This window comes from Capricornis sumatraensis, chromosome X, assembly GCF_032405125.1.
Source record: "Capricornis sumatraensis isolate serow.1 chromosome X, serow.2, whole genome shotgun sequence".
Classification (NCBI taxonomy): Eukaryota; Metazoa; Chordata; class Mammalia; order Artiodactyla; family Bovidae; genus Capricornis; species Capricornis sumatraensis.
The window spans coordinates 15,540,722-15,561,036 of NC_091092.1; the positions used below are offsets into that span (position 1 = coordinate 15,540,722).

The 20,315-nt window shown below is 41.6% G+C and overlaps 1 protein-coding gene across 1 annotated transcript in view; it reads right to left on the reverse strand.

Moving 5' to 3' along the window:
• COL4A6 (collagen type IV alpha 6 chain) overlaps nucleotides 1-20,315 on the reverse strand; it is a 189,400-nt gene that overhangs the window by 47,821 nt on the left and 121,264 nt on the right. Inside the window, exons 5-11 of the mRNA XM_068962536.1 lie at nucleotides 10,856-10,972; nucleotides 7,888-7,956; nucleotides 5,752-5,787; nucleotides 2,175-2,237; nucleotides 1,350-1,385; nucleotides 1,119-1,160; nucleotides 26-118 (exon numbers count right to left, since the gene is read on the reverse strand). Of these exons, the coding sequence (XP_068818637.1) occupies nucleotides 26-118; nucleotides 1,119-1,160; nucleotides 1,350-1,385; nucleotides 2,175-2,237; nucleotides 5,752-5,787; nucleotides 7,888-7,956; nucleotides 10,856-10,972 (456 nt within the window). The remainder of the gene's footprint in view (nucleotides 1-25; nucleotides 119-1,118; nucleotides 1,161-1,349; nucleotides 1,386-2,174; nucleotides 2,238-5,751; nucleotides 5,788-7,887; nucleotides 7,957-10,855; nucleotides 10,973-20,315) is intronic.

A 20,315-nucleotide genomic window follows, 5' to 3' on the forward strand; every position in this document is an offset into this window, starting at 1 on the left:
TAACTTGTTCTTAAATGTTCACTACCTTGGATCCTTTCTTCCCTTTGGGAAATCCCATGAATTCCAGTTCTCCAGTAGATGGTGGGGGTCCTGCAGGACCAGGCAGGCCAACATCTCCCTGTAAGATCAAACGAAACATTAAGCAAAGCAGACACCACACAGGCCATTTCTCCAGAGGATAGGTTTGTGCTCCAGATATAATTCATAAATAAACTGTCCATGACTTTAGACTCTTCACCCTCACCCTTGCAGCAATGAGGAACCGAAACTATCAGTCCCAAGAGGTGAAAAGAATTATAAGCCTGACCAAATGCTTTCTGTACCAGCACTGCAGAGGGAGGAAGCAAGGTGGATGAAAGGAAACAGCAGGTTCATGGTCTCCATGGTCATGCATGAAAGGGTTTAGAAGAAAGCCAAAAAAGGGTTTGAGCAAGGTGAATGGCAACCTCTTGGCAACAGTGATCAGACTCTAATTGGTCCAATCTTTGCCAAGAGCACAAGCAGAGGCAGTAAAGCCTGTGTTGGAGCACTGAAGACTGGATTTGCTCCTTGAAACAGTGCAGTCTACATGAGGCAGCCACCAAGGAAGGGGAGGGCAGGCTCCCAGTCTCCCTTGAGGCTCCTAAATGACTTTACAGTTTCTATAGAGGGAACTATTAGTAGGAGAATGAGGGAAGGAAAATAAAAGGGAATGATGAGAGAGGGTTAAGAAGGAGAGAGGGGGGAGATGGAGGGGGAGAAGGAAGAGAAAGAGGAAGGATGGAGAGAAGAGAAGCAGAGAAAAGGAAAGAGAAAATGACACAATATAATACAAATCAGTAGGGAAATACCCAGGTGGAAGGAAGACAAAATATATTTCAAAAGAGTACGTTCATCAGACATGTACACTTCACAGTAAGAAGCAGAAGACTGCAATATTTGGAAGGAAAAAGACCACAAGAGCCTATGTGTGCACATGCAACCCTCAAGGAAACCCACCAGAGGACTCATGAGGGGTGGGAAATGCTCTCTTTCCAAGGCAAAGATCCAAAGCCCCCAACACAAGCAGGCACACATGTGCAACTAGAGACATTTCTTGAAGCACATGGAAAGCAGTGTATGGTCCAAAATCTATTTACCTTGACTCCTTTCTCTCCTTGGAAACCTAACCCCATATTCCCCTGGGGCACAGCGATGCAGGGAAGAAAAACAAAATCAATTACTAAATAAGCTCCAGGAACTTAAATTGGAATGCAGTTTTTTTTTTTTTTTTTTAACCAGAGTATGTTTAACCAGACAAGAAATATCTCTGGGGAAACTAGCATACTTAGTGGTAGGAAGTTAAATGCCCCAACACAAAGTATACTTACATCAGGACCAGGGAAACCAGGGGGGCCAGGAGGACCCTGGATTAAAAGAGAAAAGAAGGAGTTAGCTCTTGTTAGTTTCAGCTCCAAAGAACCTAGTCATGTTGACAGTCATTGAGGGTAAGTCCCCTACCAGTGTGGTGTGGCCCTGTTTGGTGTAGCAGATTCTAGCTCCTTCTCCCCAGAGTTCCATTTTTTTTAAAATCTCCTTTGAAATTTCCCCAATTGACCTGATAACCACAGTCATGCTAAGGTAATGACTTCATGTGTCATTCTTCCCATTAGGCCCGACAGTTTTAAATGATGACTTTTGGTAAAAGTAAATCAAACTAATCAGGGGTGGGTTTTCACATACTGGAAAGAGGCTTTCTGGGTACCACAGAGGTAACTGGCTATGTTCTTCCTAGAACCAGTGATGGCAAATAGGTATGTGGGAAGAGCTCTCCAAGGTGAAGTGTTGAGAAAGATTTTCAAGTTGCTTCTGTGCTCAGGGTGGGTGCTGGTGCTGGTGGTATGATTAATTAGCAATGTCTATCATGGATGAGGGGAATGGAAGGTCACAATAGATGTGCTGGGTATTAGCCATCCTTGGGCTATACTTTAGGTTGAGCTAGACTAGGAGGCTTTGGAGGCCCAGAGTAGATGGTCAGAGATTCTGATTAATAAAGGTTACAAATAGCTCCTTATAAGAACATGCTTCACTTAAACCTCCAAGAATGGAAACTGCCTTTCTCCACTAGGAAGGCCTGCATTTACATAGGCTTTTAATCCAGGGGAAAGCATTCATGCAAGTGCTGTGATCACATGGTAGATTTAGGCCAGTCTTACTTGCAAACCTGGTGGTCCTATGGGTCCTACAGCTCCTGGGGATCCGGGTGTTCCTTGTGGGCCCTAGAGAGGAAAGTTTTTCCTAAAGTCAAAGAAGTAAGACAGTTTCTCGGGAAAAATATACTCATAAGAATCACACAAGAATGTTCATAGCAGCTTTATTCAGAATACTTAAAAAGGGGAAATGTCAGATGAATGGATAAACAAGTTGTGGTATATTAATATCATGGAATATTACTCAGCCATAAAATTGAAATAATGCCATTTGCAGCAACATGGATGGACCTAGAGATTATCACACTAAGTGAAGTAAGTCAGACAGAGGAAGACAGATACTATATGATATCACTTATATGTGGAATCGAAAACACAACACAAATCAACACATCTATGAAACAAAACCGACTTACAGATATAGAGAACAAACCTGTGGTTGCCAGGGAGGAGGGGGTGGCGAGGGATGGACTGGGAGTTTGGGATTAGGAGATGCAGAGTGTTATATACAGGATGGATAAACAACAAGGTCCTACTGTATAGCATTGGGAACTATATTCAACATCCTGTGACAAACCATAATGGAAAAGAAATATGAAAAATAATGTGCATATATATATATATATATATATATGAGTCACTTTGCTATACAGAATAAATTAATACAACATTATAAATCAACTATGCTTCAATAAAATTTTTTAAAAATTGGAAATGTCCCAGGTGTCCAGTGATAGAATAACTGATGAAAAAAATCCAATACATCTATATAGTGGAATAAGTACTCAACAATAGAAAGTAACAAATTATTGATACATGAAACAAAGAGAATGAATCTCAAAAGTTCTGTTCTAAGTGAAAGAAGCCAGACCCCAAAGGCTACATATATATTATTCCCTTTGTATGAAGTTCTAGAATAGGAAAACCTTATCTATGATAGAAAAAAATCAGAACAGTGATTGCCTTTGATGTGAATTGACTGGGAAGGAGCAGGAGAGAACGTTCTCTTTTTTTCAAGATTTTTTTGACATGAATCATTTTTAAGGTCTTTATTGAATTTGTTCCAATATTGCTTCTGTTTTACGTTTTGGTTTTTTGGCCATGGGGTATGTGGGATCTTAGCTCCTTGACCAGGAATTAAACCCACACCCCCTGCATTGCAAGGTGGAATCTTAATCACTGGACCACCAGGCAAGTTCCCAGGTGAGAACTTTCAGAGGTGATGGGAATGGTCTACACCTTAGGAGGGGTTGAATTACACAGAAATGTTTATTTCTCAAAATGCAGCAAATGCACATTTAAGATTTGTATATTTCATTATATGTAAATTTTACAGGAAAGGAAAAACTGTAAACAAATTTTGAAGTCTAGCTAATGATAGCCATGCTGTAGTGTTTAATATTTAGGGGTAGGAATATTATTGTCTGCAGTTAACTTTGAAATGCAGCAAGACTAAGATGGATTGATGGATGGAAGTGTGATAAGGCAGGTAAAGTACTAATGGTACAGCTAGTCACTGAAAACTTGGTTCAACTTTGCTCTCTATTTGAAAATTTTCATATTAAAGTTAAGAAAAGCCAAAAACTTACAAAAGAAAGAGCTGTTATATCACTATCAAATAAAGTAGACTTCGAGACAAAGAATATTACTAGGGATAAAGAGGGGGCACTTTGTAACAGTAACATAGTTCAGTTCATCAAGAAGATATAATAATCTTAGATGTGCATACACCTAGTAGCCGAGCTTCAAAATATGCAAAGCAAAGACTGATGGAGATGTAAGGAGAAATAGATAAGTTCACAATTCTAGATGGAGATTTGAACATCCCTCCTTCAGTAATTAATAGAACAACTGAACAAAAAAGTGAGGAAAAAGAAGATCCACACCACATTATTAACTACTTTGACCTAATGCATATTTTTTAGATCACTATACTCTTAACCAGCTCAATACATACTCTTTTCAAGTACATATGGAACATTCACCAAGATAGTTCCATAAGTGGGGCCGTAAAATAAACCTCAACAAATTTAAAAGCATGGAACTATCCAGAGGGCACCCTCTAACTGCAATAAAATCAGATTAGAAACCAATAACATAAAGATATCTGGAAAGTCACCAAATATTTGGAAATTAATCACCATGAATCCCCATGGGTCAAAAAAAAATCAGAAGGAAAACTAGAAAATATTTTGAACTGTATGATGACAATATTAAAAGTGAGAGAGTGAAATCTGAAGAGAAAGATGGTATGGGGAAAGATGGTATGCTCCCCAGTTTTAATAAGTGATAAGTTTAATGATAAGTGACAAGGTGATTGTGTTTAGGTGAAGGATGGAGAGATTAAGTGAAATCAAAACTTAGGAGGGAGAGAGAGTAGGGATTCACAGGTTCTCCAGGAATATATGAGAGTAGAACATTGCTCTGACAATAACTAATAACCTGTGGTCTCCTTACTGACCACAAATTTCTTATCCAGCCATGAACCCTCCCTGGCTAAAGCTAAGCGGTTTATTTATCATGTCTGGATATGCAGACAAACACTGTATCTTTGAGGGCAGGGAAATGCATCTCCAGGAGAAGTTATGGAGCAAATACACTGGATGTTCTTCCACAAATGTAGTTAACCCACGATCCTAGCCAATGCTGTTCCACTTTAGGAGACCTCTGTGCTCTTGGTCCTCATTCATCTCTGTTTACAGGTGTGCCTGCACAGATCTGGCTTATTGCCCACCTTTTCTCACATACCTTCTCTGTTTAGAAAGCTTCCTCCCATTGCCAGCCAGCCGAAATATCACTCACATTTCTTAGAGGCTACCTTCTCTTAGTGATGTAGCCTCAGGTGGACAGCATCCCTTTCTTTGATGCTGTTGTGGAATTTTTACTCCACACTCCTACTAGTTTTTCACATCCTGGGGGTGGGAGGTGGCTCTGTGTGTGTGTGTGTGCAGAGACTGTGTCTGCATTGTCTCAGAGATCACTCATGGCCCTTTGCTGATGGTAGGAGCTCAATATCTGTTCTGGAATGGAAGAAGACAGGAAGAAAGCCTGATACAGGAAAAGAGGAAGAGAGAAGGGGCCTTTTTAAAGCTACTTCAAAGGCAAGTGGTGACAATGTGGAAAGTCAAGGTAAAACAAAGCTCTCATTACTACAACTCATGGCCTTTCATGGACTCACTATTATTGAATCCCTAAAAGGGATTTCTCTATGGAATACCTTTTAAAAGAAGAGTGTTTCACTTCTTTTGTTTTACCTGTAGCCCTCTGAACACACAGGAAACTTAGCAAATGCTTGTGCAGTGAAAGGCAAGATTCTTTCCTGATACATCCCCGAGTGAGATGTAGGTCCCTGGCCGAGAGGTCTGAAAGCCTGCTGCCGTGTCACTGGAGGTGGATAGTCCATCCCTTCGGTACATTCTTATTTTGAAAATGTCAATAGAGTGATCGGTTTTACTCCAACCCTCTGGATTTTCCTTGAAGGTTTATGAAGACCTTCGAACACCATGGAGAGGAATGAAAAGGGGCTATCAGTAACTATTAACCAGACAAACACTGAGAGCTCAACACATAGGTAACAACTTACAGTGATTCCATCCAGTCCGGGCAGCCCAGGCTCCCCCTGAGTAACAGACAAAAGCAGGACATTGAAGAGATGAAGAAATTAAGCTTGTGGTATTTTACACATAACTGACCTAAGAAGCATGGGCATAAAAATGCATGGCTGAAGCTTGAGCCTCCTCTGTCAAGGTCTTGTGTTTTAAATAATGCATGCATCAGACATATTCAACCATTTCCTTTTTTTCTAAGAAAAATCTAGACTCTAGAAGAAAAATATTATAACCTTGATTGAACAGGATTTCATTCTTTACTTGAATTAATTAATTTTCAACTTTGCTAGGAACTTATCCATTAGAGACTGCTTCTGTGGGCTGGTGATTTTCCTGCTCTTTTTGGAAGAAAGCAAAGCTACCTTGCCGTGCACCTTCATCCCCAGAGAATCTGTGCCCATATGTATACAATGCAAATCAGACATTTCAAGGGAGAATCAACAGAGTGTATAGTCTCTGATTACGTTTAAATTACTTTGCAGCATCTTAAGTCACCATACGAATCTGTAATATAACCATCCTGTGGAAATTACTGTGTTCCACCAGGTCCAGGGTCTCTTTGATTTTTGGCAAAACCACTTAATCAATGTTTGCTACAACAATGACCATATGTGGATACCTGCTAGTCTTACTCCACTTAGCTTACAGTAAAAAATCGGCCTTCTGCAACCTGGGAAGAGTACTGCCTAGGTTTTAGCTCTTTGGGAGGCTGGCTTATGCCTGTGAGCAAGTCACAGAGCCTCGGGTCACCTCAGTTTTGCTATCTGTAAAATGAGCCACATGAATTCGAGAATCATGAGGTTCTCTCTGGACTACCGCACAGTCCTTCTCCTATTCCCCCATCAAACAATTGTTCTGTTAGTAGAGCTTTTATTTCCACCTAGGCCACCCTGTTTTCCTCTTTTGGTGTCCTGAGCTCTTTGCAACAAAATGCAGGTACAGGCCATCCCTCTCCCAATCAGGAGCTTCCCAAGATGGGCTGCCGTTTGGTTTTCAGAAGCTGCAGGTAGGTTCCAGGGTGCTGCATTATTAAATCAATTATTTTTATTATATATTTTTTTCTTCTTCTTTTTTAATGTTATCTATTTAAAAGGCAGTATCTTTTGTACTGTGAATTGGCAGTCATAGATGCATAATGCACTTTTTAAACTTCTGTTGGTGTGTACTCTGTGTGCTTCTGTGTGCTTCTTATGCTGAAAAGAAAATTTTTCTTTATAAAAAATAAAAGTAAAGTCCTTTCCAAGTCTAACATGCCATTCCCACTATCATAAAAAACCCAAACCCTGTACATTCTTCATTTCCCAGATATGTACACCCATCACTGCCTTCTAAAGAGCTGGAGATGTCCAGCTCTGTGCATGGGTAGAGGGCAGAAAGGTACCATCTCCAGCTAAGTGAGCTTGGGTACATCTTCCCCTCCCATGTTGGACACAATAGGTTCCTGTCTGCTCCCAGGGAAATGATGGGCTCCTATCTCACTCTGCAAGGGATTAGGGTCAACCCTCTGGCACCAGAATTTACTGAAGGCCCACAGGATACTAGGCAGCCTACATCAAGAATACAGCCACACGAATACAGAAGGTTCTTGTCAATTCTAGGAAGAGATGAAAGTTTCCAGCCAGCTACAGAGTTGATGGACAATTTTTGCCGACAGCCAGGGGCCCAGCAAGGGTGATGGGCTGGTATGCAGATAGAGAAAAGGGTGGAGCTATGATCCTGGACCGGTGGCCAAGCTAAGATGGGTAGAGACACACATGGTTTCAAACCAAGGTATGCAGACATCAAGGATTCTGGAGTAGAACAAAGGTATCTGCCTTCAGGAAGTATCTCGGCCTGTCAAGGAAAATGACACCCATGCACACTGTTTGCTGATTCGTCCCCTGTTTTTGGTCTTGCTCTGACAAAGCAAATCTCTTTGACAATATGGTTGCAAACATTTCTGTCAATGTTTCCACCACAAAAAGTTCCAGATCGTTTTTAAATCCAGCTTGGTCTGTTCCTTAAATCGAGATGCAGATGCTAGTTCCAAAAATGTTTTCATTGGATGTGGTGCTTCATTCTGGGGAACTCAGCTTATAGCCTACTCAGCTGTCTGCCTTAAAGGCTCTTACCTTCATTCCTTTGAAACTACCTTGGGCAAGGGCAGGTTCACCTTTAGAGCCTTTCTGACCAGGAAGCCCCTGCATAAAATACGAAAAATTTGTGAAGTAATGTGCACACGCGCATGCACGCAAACACACACACGATATTGTTAATAGTATGATCTGATTAGATGGAAAAGCAAAAGCCTGAAACCATGTGGCTTATTCTATAGCAGTGATAGGCATACAAAGTACAGCCCCTGAACAGGTGCTATGTCTCAAAGCTACATGCCTGTTCCCCAGCCTCCAAGTCAGATGTTTGTTAAGGAATTAGAACATAGATTTTGAATCTATTCAGAGAACCAATCTAAACATCCACATAAAATACACATGTCTCTTATAAGCCTATAGCTCACCTGCTCCATATGTCACAGGTATGTCACTGATGGGAACTTTGTCTAGGACAGAGGTTAGTGGACTTTTTCCGTAGAGAGCCAGCGAGTAAATAATATATGCTTTGGGGGTCATATTTGAGCTCTGTCCTGTATTCTGTTTTTCTTCACAGTCTTTTAAAAAGTGGAAAAACAAGCTACAGGACAAAGGTTATGTGGGCCAGTTTACAGATCCCCGGTCTAAGAGATAATTACATAACCATCTCCATCTTGTGCTTTTACTATACAACTGCAGCTAAGTGGCAGGTGTGTCTCACTGTCAACATGGAAAACTGTTCAAAGTATGTCCAACCTGTCTAATCAGCCAGAGTTTTTAATGTCTCAGTGGCAGACACCAGCTAATATCTGCCAGATGTTGACCTCCTGGGGAAAATCAATGTCCCGTTACCTAAATGGAAGTTGGGATTAGTGTTGGGGGTAGGCCTAAGCTTTGGGGACAGAAGCATTGATTGAATGATGGATTCCTGAGTTCAAGGTCCATAGGTATAATAAAAGTACCATGTGGTTCCCAAAGCACAAACCCGTTTCTTTCCTAACACTTTCTATTTTCCCTTATGCTTGTGGCCACTACTTTCATCAAAGAAATTTCAAAGGCTACCTATTCAGTGTCCAGTAGGGTTAGTAAGGTTCAGCTTAGTAAAAATCCACAACCAAGTTCCTATTTAGGCTTAAAGGAAGGTGTGGAGACAGGATTGGGTTTTACCCGGGTCCTTTGGCTGTCAGGGGCTGTTTATTACTTTAAGATTTCTTTTCTCCCTCTTGGGGGCTGCGATTCCTTACTTTTCCAGATTTCCATTGTTTTAACACAGATGTGATTTGTTCTCTTGCCCTGTTACCATGACAGTGTTTGGAGGCCTTTGTGACTCAAATAGCTCATACTATGTCGGTAATACATCTTTCTCCCCGACTCTCTGCTATACATTGGTTTGGTCCTTAGTTGTGAAAGTCCCTTATGCCAATTTGGGGCTTGTGCTTTGTCTGTCCTACCTTCTTACATATACATTCACATCCACAACTTGCTCCCTAAAAGCAATGCTCTTCCAGTAAAATACCAAGTCATTCATGTAGCTATGGAATTGGTCTAATAGATGGTGCAATTTCAATTTAAACATATTATATCAGTACTGTTATTTACTTAGATTATTTCAAATGAGGTTGACAATGGGTTTGAAATATATTATTTTTCTCTTTCCAGCCACTCACAAAAGCAGCCTTGTAAGGGCATGGCATCTGTTAGAGATCTTTTAGATCCAAATATTTGAGCTCTATCTGGACGAATGGAATGAAGCAAAAGTGATGACATCAATGTCCAATAAATGCCTTATCAATTCCAGAACCAAGAGTTATGATGTGGGGAAAGGATGGAAAGCTATGTCAGTGTAGAGTAGTATTTCTCAATTATTTCTGACTATTGACACTTTGGGACAGATGATAACTTGATGTTATGGTGGGGGCCATCCTGTACCAGTAGCATGCTCCCAATTGTGAGGACCAAAAGGGTCAATGAAAGTGAGTGTGAAAGTCTCTCAGTTGTGTCTGACTCTTTCGACCCCAAGGACTATACAGTCCATGGAATTCTCCAGGCCAGAATACTGGAGTGGGTTCCAGTATGTTCCCTTCTCCAGGGGATCTTCTCAACCCAGGGTTCGAACCCAGGTCTCCCACATTGCAGGTGGATTCTTTATCAGTTGTGTCACCAGGGAAGCCCAAAAGTGTCAATATTACATATGTATATGTAGTTACATTATGGGATATGAAAGTCACTCCGTCGTGGCCAACATTTTGCAACCCCATGGACAGTATAGACCATGGAATACACAGTCCATGGACTGTATAGGCCATGGAGTTCTCCAGGCCAGAATACGGAGTGGGTAGCCATTCCCTTCTCTAGCAGATCTTCCCGACCCAGGAATCGAACTGGGGTCTCCTTCTTGACTAGCTGAGCCAGCAGGGAAGCCCAAAAATACTGGAGTGGGCAGCCTATCCCTTCTCTAGTGGATCTTCCTGACCCAGGAACCAAACTGGGGTCTCCTGCATAGCAGGCAGATTCTTTACTAGCTGAGCCACCAGGAAAGTCCAAAAGTGTCAATAATAACTGTCAAATGTCCTCGGGAAGGATGCAAAATCACCACTGGTTAAGAATCCCTGGTAGAGACCAAGCCTGCCAAGCCCTTTGGGTCACTGTTAGGGCTTCCATGATCCCATGTAAGCCTTGCAAGTACTGCATTTCCCAATATTGTCTAATGTGGGAAAATGTCAAATAGCCAAACATGTACTTTGCTCTAAACTTTACTACAGTCTTTTTTAATAATCTTGCCAACTCTAAAAGCATCATTAAAAAAAAAAACCTAACTAGTGTAGCATGTGTACACTCCCCTGAAACTGGTATTCTTTAGACTTTTGACATCGTGGTGCTGCACTGGACAAAGGGCTTCAGTGATTGCCCCGTGGATACTTAACAAGATCTCCAGAGAAAGCAGAAGAGAGGGCACACTTGAAGGCAAGCAAAACCATTTGAAATAATGTACAAAGATGTGGCAGCTTACAGGTGGTCCAGGAAGCCCGGAATAGCCATCAGGGCCTGGAAATCCAACAGCTCCTTGAGTTCCATTACAGCCATCCAGGCCAGGTGGGCCTCTGGGTCCTGGCTGTCCAGGGTGGCCCTGATGAAAGAGAAAAGAAGGGATCGAGTCAGTCACAGGACTCTCAGCTAATCCAACAAGTTCCACAGTGAGAGGAGCCAAGGATGCTCCCGAATTCTGGCTCCTTGTCCACTCCCTTTGCCTCATCACCTCTGCTCCCATCTCTGTTCATTATACTCAGGTGTAGGGAGCAGATGACAGCTCAGTGTTTCCCCTGCCCAAAGGACTGATGCTGTACAAGCCGAAACCAAAGGGATCAAGCATGAAGAGACGGGCTACAAAGAGTGCTGTGACTCTACCTTCCTGTAGTAGAAAGATAAACTCAGATGGGTCTTAGCTGCCTGGCAGCTGAATTGCTACCAACAGGGAATCATGCCAGGCCTTGGGATTTCTCACAATGGACTGAAACCTGGGCAGCCTGGCCTGGCTCTCTGTATTAGAAGCTCTGTATGGGAAATGATGCTGGATTTTGGTTAACAGAGCAGAAGGAGTTTTCATAGCACCACCTCTCCTGAACACCGCTTGCTCAAAATTAAACAAGACAAGGAAGAATCACACTTGGAACTTTATTTTGTCATTATTTCGTGTCATGCTATTTCTTCAGCCAGGGAACTGCATCTTTTCCTTTTCTCCATACTCACTATTGAGGCAGTTGTTTTGCTGGGGAATCAGTAATCATTCACATACAGTTGGGGTCTGAATTCAATAATTCTGTGCTTTCTTGGTGTATAGGAAGTGTACTTGGTATATTTCATACCTATGTGTAGGAAATCAAAAGCAGGTGTGTGTTGGGTATAGCACAAAGAGATGACCTAAAAGACCAAAACTCTAGGCAGATCAACAAAAGGTATTCATTCTCCCACTTACCCATACACTTTTTAAGCCAAATACATATTATATATATAATATATATTATATATGTATTAAAGCCAAATATCTATATGTATATAAATACATATACATATATGTTGTATATATAAATACATATACATATATTATATGTATTTGGTTATATATATATGTATTTGGTTAAACATACATACATATATTAATATATATTTACTGATTTGAAGAAAACATGTCATGTGTTCAAAAATCAACTTTTCAAATTATTAGAGGAAACAATCTTTTGACAAATGTTTATTGTGAGAATGCTCTGGAGAATTCTGTTTTGTTTTTATTATTTTTGTTCTACTTGTAGGTTAGACGGTCCATTGTGAGTCTAGACTGCTGGACTCACAGAACACAGAGTCCAGAGGAGTGATCAATAAACTTACCTTAACAATAAACTTGCTGTTTATTGCAAGTTATGCCTCTGCAGACTCAGATGATGAGTCTTAGTTGAACTGGGGAAATTGAGACAGCTTACTAGAGTCATCAGGTGGCGCTAGTGGTAAAGAACCCACCTGCCAATGCAGGAGACAAGAGATGTGGAGTTGATCTCTGGGTCAGGAAGATCCCCTGAAGAAGGGAATGGCAACCCACTCCAGCATTCTTGCCTAGAAAATCCCATAGACAGAGGAGTCTGGAGGGCTACAGTCCATGGGTTTGCAAGAGTCAGACATGACTGAAGCAACTTAGCACACCACAGCACATCACTGGAGTCATCAACATTTTATTACCAAATGAGATGGCTATCCCTATTGGCCCTGGAGATCTGCACTCTACCGTCCCCACATCTGTGCTTTGGGAGGCTGACCTTTACACGTGGTATGCCTAGGCTCCCTTTCCCTCTGTTTTCCAGCTGTATGTGGTCACTGGGAGGCACAAGCAGGAGATGGGAGACCAGGATGAGGAAGAGCTCAGGTTGTTTATTTCTCCTATACCCTTCCTCCCTGGCAGTATTTGTGGCCGTGGTCATATTTCTCTACAATATTAGTTCCCATTGGACAAGTGCTAGTCCATGGCTCCCAGTCTTAGAGTTCCAGGATTACTATTCCTCCTCTCCCCATTTGGGACTGGGTGTGGTAAGAGCGTTGTGTTGGTTACTTCTGCATCCACTGCTGTTTCCCTTAATCCTGCTTGCATCCTTTATGTTAGCAGTCCCCAACCTTTTGGGCCCCAGGGACTGGTTTCACGAAGCCATTTTTCCATGGACCAGAAGTAAAGGGGATGAAACACATTACATTTATTGTATAGTTTATTTCTATTATTATTACATCAGTTCTACCTCGGATCATTGCACATGAGATCCCAGAGGTTGGAGATGCCTGCTTTAAATATACCCTTCATTTAACTCTACTCAGTCAATTTCTTCAGGTGGAGTGTCTATTTCTTCCTGGGGTTCTAATCATCATTAAAAAATGTTCCAGCCAAATTTGCTAGGGGTTATCTCTCAACTGGGTAACAGAGATGAGTTAAGACAACAGGCTGGCTCAGTACTAGGGATCTTACTTAGTCCTGGGACCTTGGTTATGCCCTTTCTGGGTAGAGATAACGAATGACTTCACATATGTGTGTGCCAGCTCTCCAAGAGAATATAGCTCTTTGAAAGAGAAAACCATGGTTCTATAAAACCACAAGAGACTAAACACACAGGACAGGTGGATATGCTGTATTACAGAAAAGCAGTGGTCCCCAATTCATGTTCCCCACTTCATGGCAAATAGATGGGGAAAAATGGAAACAGCGACATACTTTATCTTCTTGGGCTCCCAAATCACTGGAGATGGTGACTGCAGCTGTGAAATTAAAAGATGCTTGCTCTTTGGAAGAAAAGCTATAACAAACCTGAACAGCATATTATAAAGGAGAGACATCACTTTGCTGACAAAGGCCCATCTAGTCAAAGCTATGGTTTTTCTAATAGTTATGTACAGATGTGAGAGTTGGACCATAAAGAAGGCTGAGTATCAAAGAACTGATGCTTTCAGACTGTGCTGCTGGAGAAGATTCTTAACAGTCCCTTGGACTGCAAGATCAATCAATTCTAAAGGAAATCAACCCTGAATATTCATCAGGACTGGTGCTGAAGCTGAAGCTCCAATACTTTGGCTACCTAATGCGAAGAGCCAACTCATTGGAAAAGATCCTGATGCTGGGAAAGATTGAGGGCAGGAGGAGAAAGGGGTGACAAAGGATGAGATGGTTGGATGGCATCATCAACTCAATGGACATGCATTTGAGCAAACTCTGGAGATAGTGAAGGACAGGGAAGCCTGGTGTGCTACAGTCCATGGGGTCACAAAGAGTTGGACATGACTTAGTGACTGAAGAACAACAACAAATGTTCCATAGAACCCAGATTGGAAAGGAAATGTTTCCATTTGGTGAGTGGTACATGATCACTTTGAAGATATAAATCTGGTGTGTTCATTTATGAGTCTCTAGGCGGAGAAATGTTTGAGATCAACTCCGTGGGAAAAGCTCAACAGAAATCTCAAAGGACAACTTGAAAACTTCTGCTTCCAACTTATTTGAACTGAAAACATTGGATCAACCTGCATTTTTGGGGGGTCCTGACAGCTCAACTCACATCTGTGATATCATTAAAAGCCACAGTCCTGTCGTCCCTTGTCTATGTTATTTAATGTTGAATATCTTGATGACTGCTTGTTTGTTCACTCTCAACTGGTGGCCGTGCCCCTGGGTGCACGGACTTGGATCATCTTGCTCATTCATGTGGAAATCATCTACATGACAGCAAAAATGGAGTTCTGGGACCAAAACCAGTGACACAGATGTGAGCAATCAGCCAATATTAAGAGGGGAAGCAGATTTGTGCAGTGATCCAGTTTAGTAAGATGCGTTGGTTTTAGCCAAATTGCTTAATAAGTGCTGCTGAAAGTTGGGTAGAATAATTAGTCCGACTGATCCTAGGGTCTCTGTGTTTTCCTCTGTCTGAGGGAGCCTTGCAAGTCTGAGAACTGCTTCTTTTATAGGTACTCTGGTGGTTTAGTCGCTCTGTCGTGCCTGACTCTTGCGACCCCATAGACTGTAGCCCACCAGACTCCTCTGTCCATGGGTTTTCCCAGGCAAGAATACTGAAGTGGGTTGCCATTTCCTTCTCCAGGGGATCTTCCTAACCCAGGAATGGAACCTGGATGTCCTGCATTGCAGATGGATTCTTTATTGACTGACCTACACGGGAATCTTCTTGTAGCTACTACTAGAGCTACGAGGTACTAGAGGTTGGATTTCTAGAGTTCCTACTCTGTGCTGAATTTAGCCCTGGGGTCTCTGAGGCCTCTGAGAGGAACAGAAGACAAAGCTCTGGGCTTTCAAGGAGCTAAATAAGACTCAGTTCAGTTCAGTTCAGTTTCTCAGTCGTGTGCAACTCTTTGCGACCCCATGGACTGCAGCATGCCAGACCTCCCTGTCCATCACCAACTCCTGGAGTTTACTCAAACTCATGTCCATTGAGTTGGTGATGCCATTCAGCCATCTCATCCTCTGTCTTCCCCTTCTCCTCCCACCTTCAATCTTTCCCAGCATCAGGGTCTTTTCAAATCAGTCAGTTCTTTGCCAAAGTATTGGAGTTTCAGCTTCAGCATCAGTCCTTTCATTGAATATTCAGGACTGATTTCCTTTAGGATGGACTGGTTGGATCTCCTTGCTATCCAAGGGACTCTCAAGAGTCTTCTTCAACACCACAGTTCAAAAGCATCAATTCTTTGGCACTCAGCTTTCTTGATAGTTCAATTCTCAAATCCATATATGACTACTGGAAAAAACATAGCTTTGACTAGATGGACCTTTGTTGCCAAAGTAATGTCTTTGCTTTTTAATATGCTGTCTAGGTTGATCATAACTTTTCTTCCATGGAGCAAGTGTCTTTTAATTTCATGGCTTTAGTCACCATCTGCAGTGATTTTGGAGCCCCCAAAATAAAGTCTCTCACTGTTTCCACTGTTTCCCCATCTATTTGCCATGAAGTGATGGGACGGGATGCCATGATCTTAGTTTTCTGAATGTTGAGTTTTAAGTCACCTTTTTCACTCTCCTCTTTCACTTTCATCAAGAGGCTCTTTAGTTCTTCTTCACTTTCTGCCTTAAGGGTGGTGTTATCTGCATATATGAGGTTATTGATATTTCTCCCAGTAATGTGCATTACAGCTTGTGCTACATCATGAGAAATGCTGTACTCTGCATACAAGTTAAATAAGCAGGGTGAAAGTATACAGCTTGACGTACTCCTTTCCCTATTTGGAAGCAGTCTGTTGTTCCATGTCCAGTTCTAACTGTTGCTTCTTGACCTGCAATACAGATTCCTAAGGATGCAGGTCTGGTATTCTCATCTCGAAGAATCTTCCACAGTTTGTTGTGATTCACAAAGTCAAAGGCTTTAGCATAGTCAATAAAGCAGAAGTAGATGTTTTTCTGGAACTCTCTTGCTTTTTCAATGATCCAAAGAATGTTGGGAATTTGATCCTTGGTTCCTCTGCCTAAAACCAACTTGAACATCTGGAAGTTCATGGTTCATATACTGTTGACGCTTGGCTTGGAGAATTTTGAGCATTACTTTGCTAGTGTGTGAGATGAGTGCAATTGTGCAGTAGTTTGAACATTCTTTGGCATTGCCTTTCTTTGGGACTGGAATGAAAACTGACCTTTTCCAGTCTTGTGGCCACTGCTGAGTTTTCCAAATTTGCTGGCATATTGAGTACAGCACTTTCACAGCTGTACTCATTATCTTTTAGGATTTGAAATAGCTCCACTGGAATTCCATCACCTCCACTAGCTTTGTTCATAGTGATGCTTCCTAAAGCCCATTTGACTTCACATTCCAGGATGTCTGGCTCTAGGTGAGTGATCACACCACCATGATCATCTTGGTCGTGAAGATCTTTTTTGTACAGTTCTTCTGTGTATCCTTGCCACCTCTTCTTAATAACTTCTGTTTCTGTTAGGTCCATAACTTTTTTGTCCTTTATTGTGCCCATCTTTGCATGAAAAGTTCTCTTGGTATCTCTAATTTTCTTGAAGAGATCTCTAGTCTTTCCCATTCTATTGTTTTCCTCTATTTCTTTGCATTGATCACTGAGGAAGGCTTTCTTATCTCTCCTTGCTATTCTTTGGAACTTTGCATTCAAATGGGTATATCTTTCCTTTTCTCCTTTGCCTTTCACTTCTCCTCTTTTCACAGCTATTTGTAAGGTCTCCTCAGACAACCACTTTGCCTTTTTGCATTCCTTTTTCTTGGAGATTGTCTTGATCACTGCCTCCTGTACAACGTCACGAACTTCTGTCCATAGTTCTTCAGGTACTCTGTCTATCAGATCTAATCCCTTGAATCTATTTCTCACTTCCACTGTATAGTCATAAGGAATTCGATTTAGGTCATACCTGAATGGTCTAGTAATTTTCCCTACTTCAATTTAAGTCTGAATTTTGCAATAAGGTGTTCATGATCTGAGCCACAGTCAGCTCCCAGTCTTGTTTTTGCTAATTGTATAGAGCTTCTCCATCTTTGACTGCAAATAATATAATCAGTCTGATTTTGGTATTGGCCATCTGGTGATGTCCATGTGTAGAGTCTTCTCTTGAGTTGTTGGAAGAGGGTGTTTGCTATGACCAGTGCGTTCTCTTGGCAAAACTCTGCTAGCCTTTGCCCTGCTTCATCGTGTACGCCAAGGCCAAATTTGCCTGTTACTCCAGGTATTTCTTGACTTCCTACTTTTGTATTCCAAGGCAAACCATTCAATATCACAGTAATCCAAGTCTATGCCCCGACCAATAATGCTGAAGAAGCTGAATTTGAATGGTTCTATGAAGACCTACAAGACCTTCTAGAACTAACACCCCAAAAAGATGTCCTTTTCATTACAGGGGACTGGAATGCAAAAGTAGATAAGACTAACATACAAGAAAATATAGAAATACCATGCGCTATATGCAATAAGGAGCTAGAGTTTGTGGTACAGATCCCAAAGACTCCTGGGAGATTAGAGATGGAAAAGAGAGGTAAGCTGTCAACAGAAGGTACTCCTTAATACATCATGAATGGCTGGAAGAGAGGGAAGGAAACAGGGGATAAAGTTTCTTGGAGTAAGTGAGGCTTGCATCCTGAAGCTAAAGAGACTGAAAGTCAAGGGGGTGGGGCAAGAAGAGAGCCAAGGGGATGGGGACTTCTACTGGAAGCAGCAGACTCATTTGGAGGAATCTGGACTTATTCTCCCAAGCAACAAAGGCCCCCAAAGAAGCGATCAATGTCTAGACGTCCTCAGGCTCTCTCGGCCACAAGTTGGACGGCTGGACGCAGAAGTGTCCAGCTGGACTCTGGGGTGCGTTCCAGCTCCGAATGGGAATCAGCCTCTGCTTCACAGGATTCATTTCTTCCAGCCCCCATTAAAAAGAGATTGAAGGAGGAAGGGTGTAGTACTGCTGTGAGCTTCAAATCCTCCACTCATCTCTTGAGGCTGGATCCACAGGATAAATGGAAGAGGTTATGTCTACTTTGCTAGTTTCCATCCTTTTGAACTGTGGTGCCAGAAAAGACTCTTGAGAGTCTCCTGGACATCAAGGAGATCAAACCAGTCAATCCTAAAGGAAATCAACCCTGAATATTCATTAGAAGGACTGACACTGAAGCTGAAGCTCCAATATTTTGGCTACCTGATGCGAAGAACTGACTTATTGGAAAAGACCCTGATGCTGGGAAAGATAGAAGGCAGGAGAAGGGGATGACAGGATGAGATGGTTGGATGGAATCGCCAACTCAGTGTACATGAGTTTGAACAAACTCCAGGAGATGGTGAACAACATGGAAGCCAGGCATGCAGCAGTCCTTGAGGCCTCATAGAGACAAACACGACAGAACAACTGAACAATAACAACAATCACCCATTGGTTCCTTCAAGACACATACGCTGAGTGGAGACGCTGGATGATGTGGTCTTAGAACATAGCCATGAGAATATACCAGGGAAAGTCATAAGTGGGTAACCAACCCTATCCACTTCTTACTTCTCCAATGGCCCATTTCTGGGATTTTGCAGACTTTGCAGTTGAATAAAAGGCCAAAATCTGATGGCTGATTTGTTGATATGTGTAACAAATACAAGGCAAGTGAGTCTTCTATTCGCCAAAGCTACAAATGTACACCAAATCTGGGGATAAAAATGAATCAGATGATAATATCTCTGAGGGCAGAGCCAGATGCCTTTTTTTTTTTTTTGTATTCCCATAGTAGAGTGCTACCACATAGCGGGTACTCAAGAAAAATACCTGTAGATTGGCACAGAGCAATTTGAACTCCCTTACCTGATCTTAGATGATTATGTAGTATAGCACAAGAAGCTGTTAAGTCAAGACTTAACTAAACTGTTTTGATATGATTCAAAAGAACCCCTTAGAGGCTGTTAGAAAGATAAAAGCAGGCTCTAGGACTTCCCTCACATGGAGGAGCTCCACTTTTTCTCTGTTCTACATGCTGAGCTTCCACACAATATTTGGTTCCTAAGGTTGAAAACCACTGCTAGAGGCAAACATAGCCCAGGTTAAAGATTAAATATATGGAGAAGCACTGAGGAATACAATTAAAAAGTGATAGTACCAAGTTCCAAATACTGTATTTTAAAAGCTGGAGAAATGTTACCATGTAATATCCAGTGGCAGGATAAGTAGGGATATTGAGTAAAAATGGAGAAATTCAATAAAATAAGGGGGGATTGGGCTGGATGGAATGGGAAAAGGACATGTCTGCAAGCTCCAGACTCCCCACTTATCTCCAGCAAAACCAGGTCCTCAGCATGAAGGGAAGAGGTTGTCTTCAAGTGATCTTTGGAGTAGCTAGTTTGTAAAAACCATCAGCAAAATGAGAAGACAACCTACTGAATGGGAAAAGATATTTACAAAAACTATGACTGATAGGGGGTTAATATCCAACACATATAAACAGGTCATAAAACTCAATATGAAAGAAACAAACAACCCAATTAAAAGACGGGCAGAAGACCTGAATAGATACTTTTCTAAAGAAGAAATGAAGATGACCAGCAGGCACATGAAAACATGCTCAGCATCACTAATCATCAAGAAATGCAAAACCACAATGAGGTACAACCTCACACCTATCAGAATGGCTACTCTCAAAAGGAACACAAATAAACAAATGTTGGCGAGGATGTGGAGAAAAGGGAACCCTCCTGCACTGTTGGTAGGAATGTAAAGTTATGCAGTCACTGAGGAAAAAAGTATGAAAGTTTCTCAAAAAAATAAAAATAGAACTACCGTATGATTTGGCAATTCCATTCTTGGGTATATATATGAAAAAACCACCAATTCAAATAGATATACATACCCCAATGTTCATAGCAGCATTATTTACAATTTTCAAGGTATGGAAGCAACCTGAGTATTGGATGAATAGATAAAGAAGATGTGGTATATATATATAAATATATAGGGAATATATATATATATA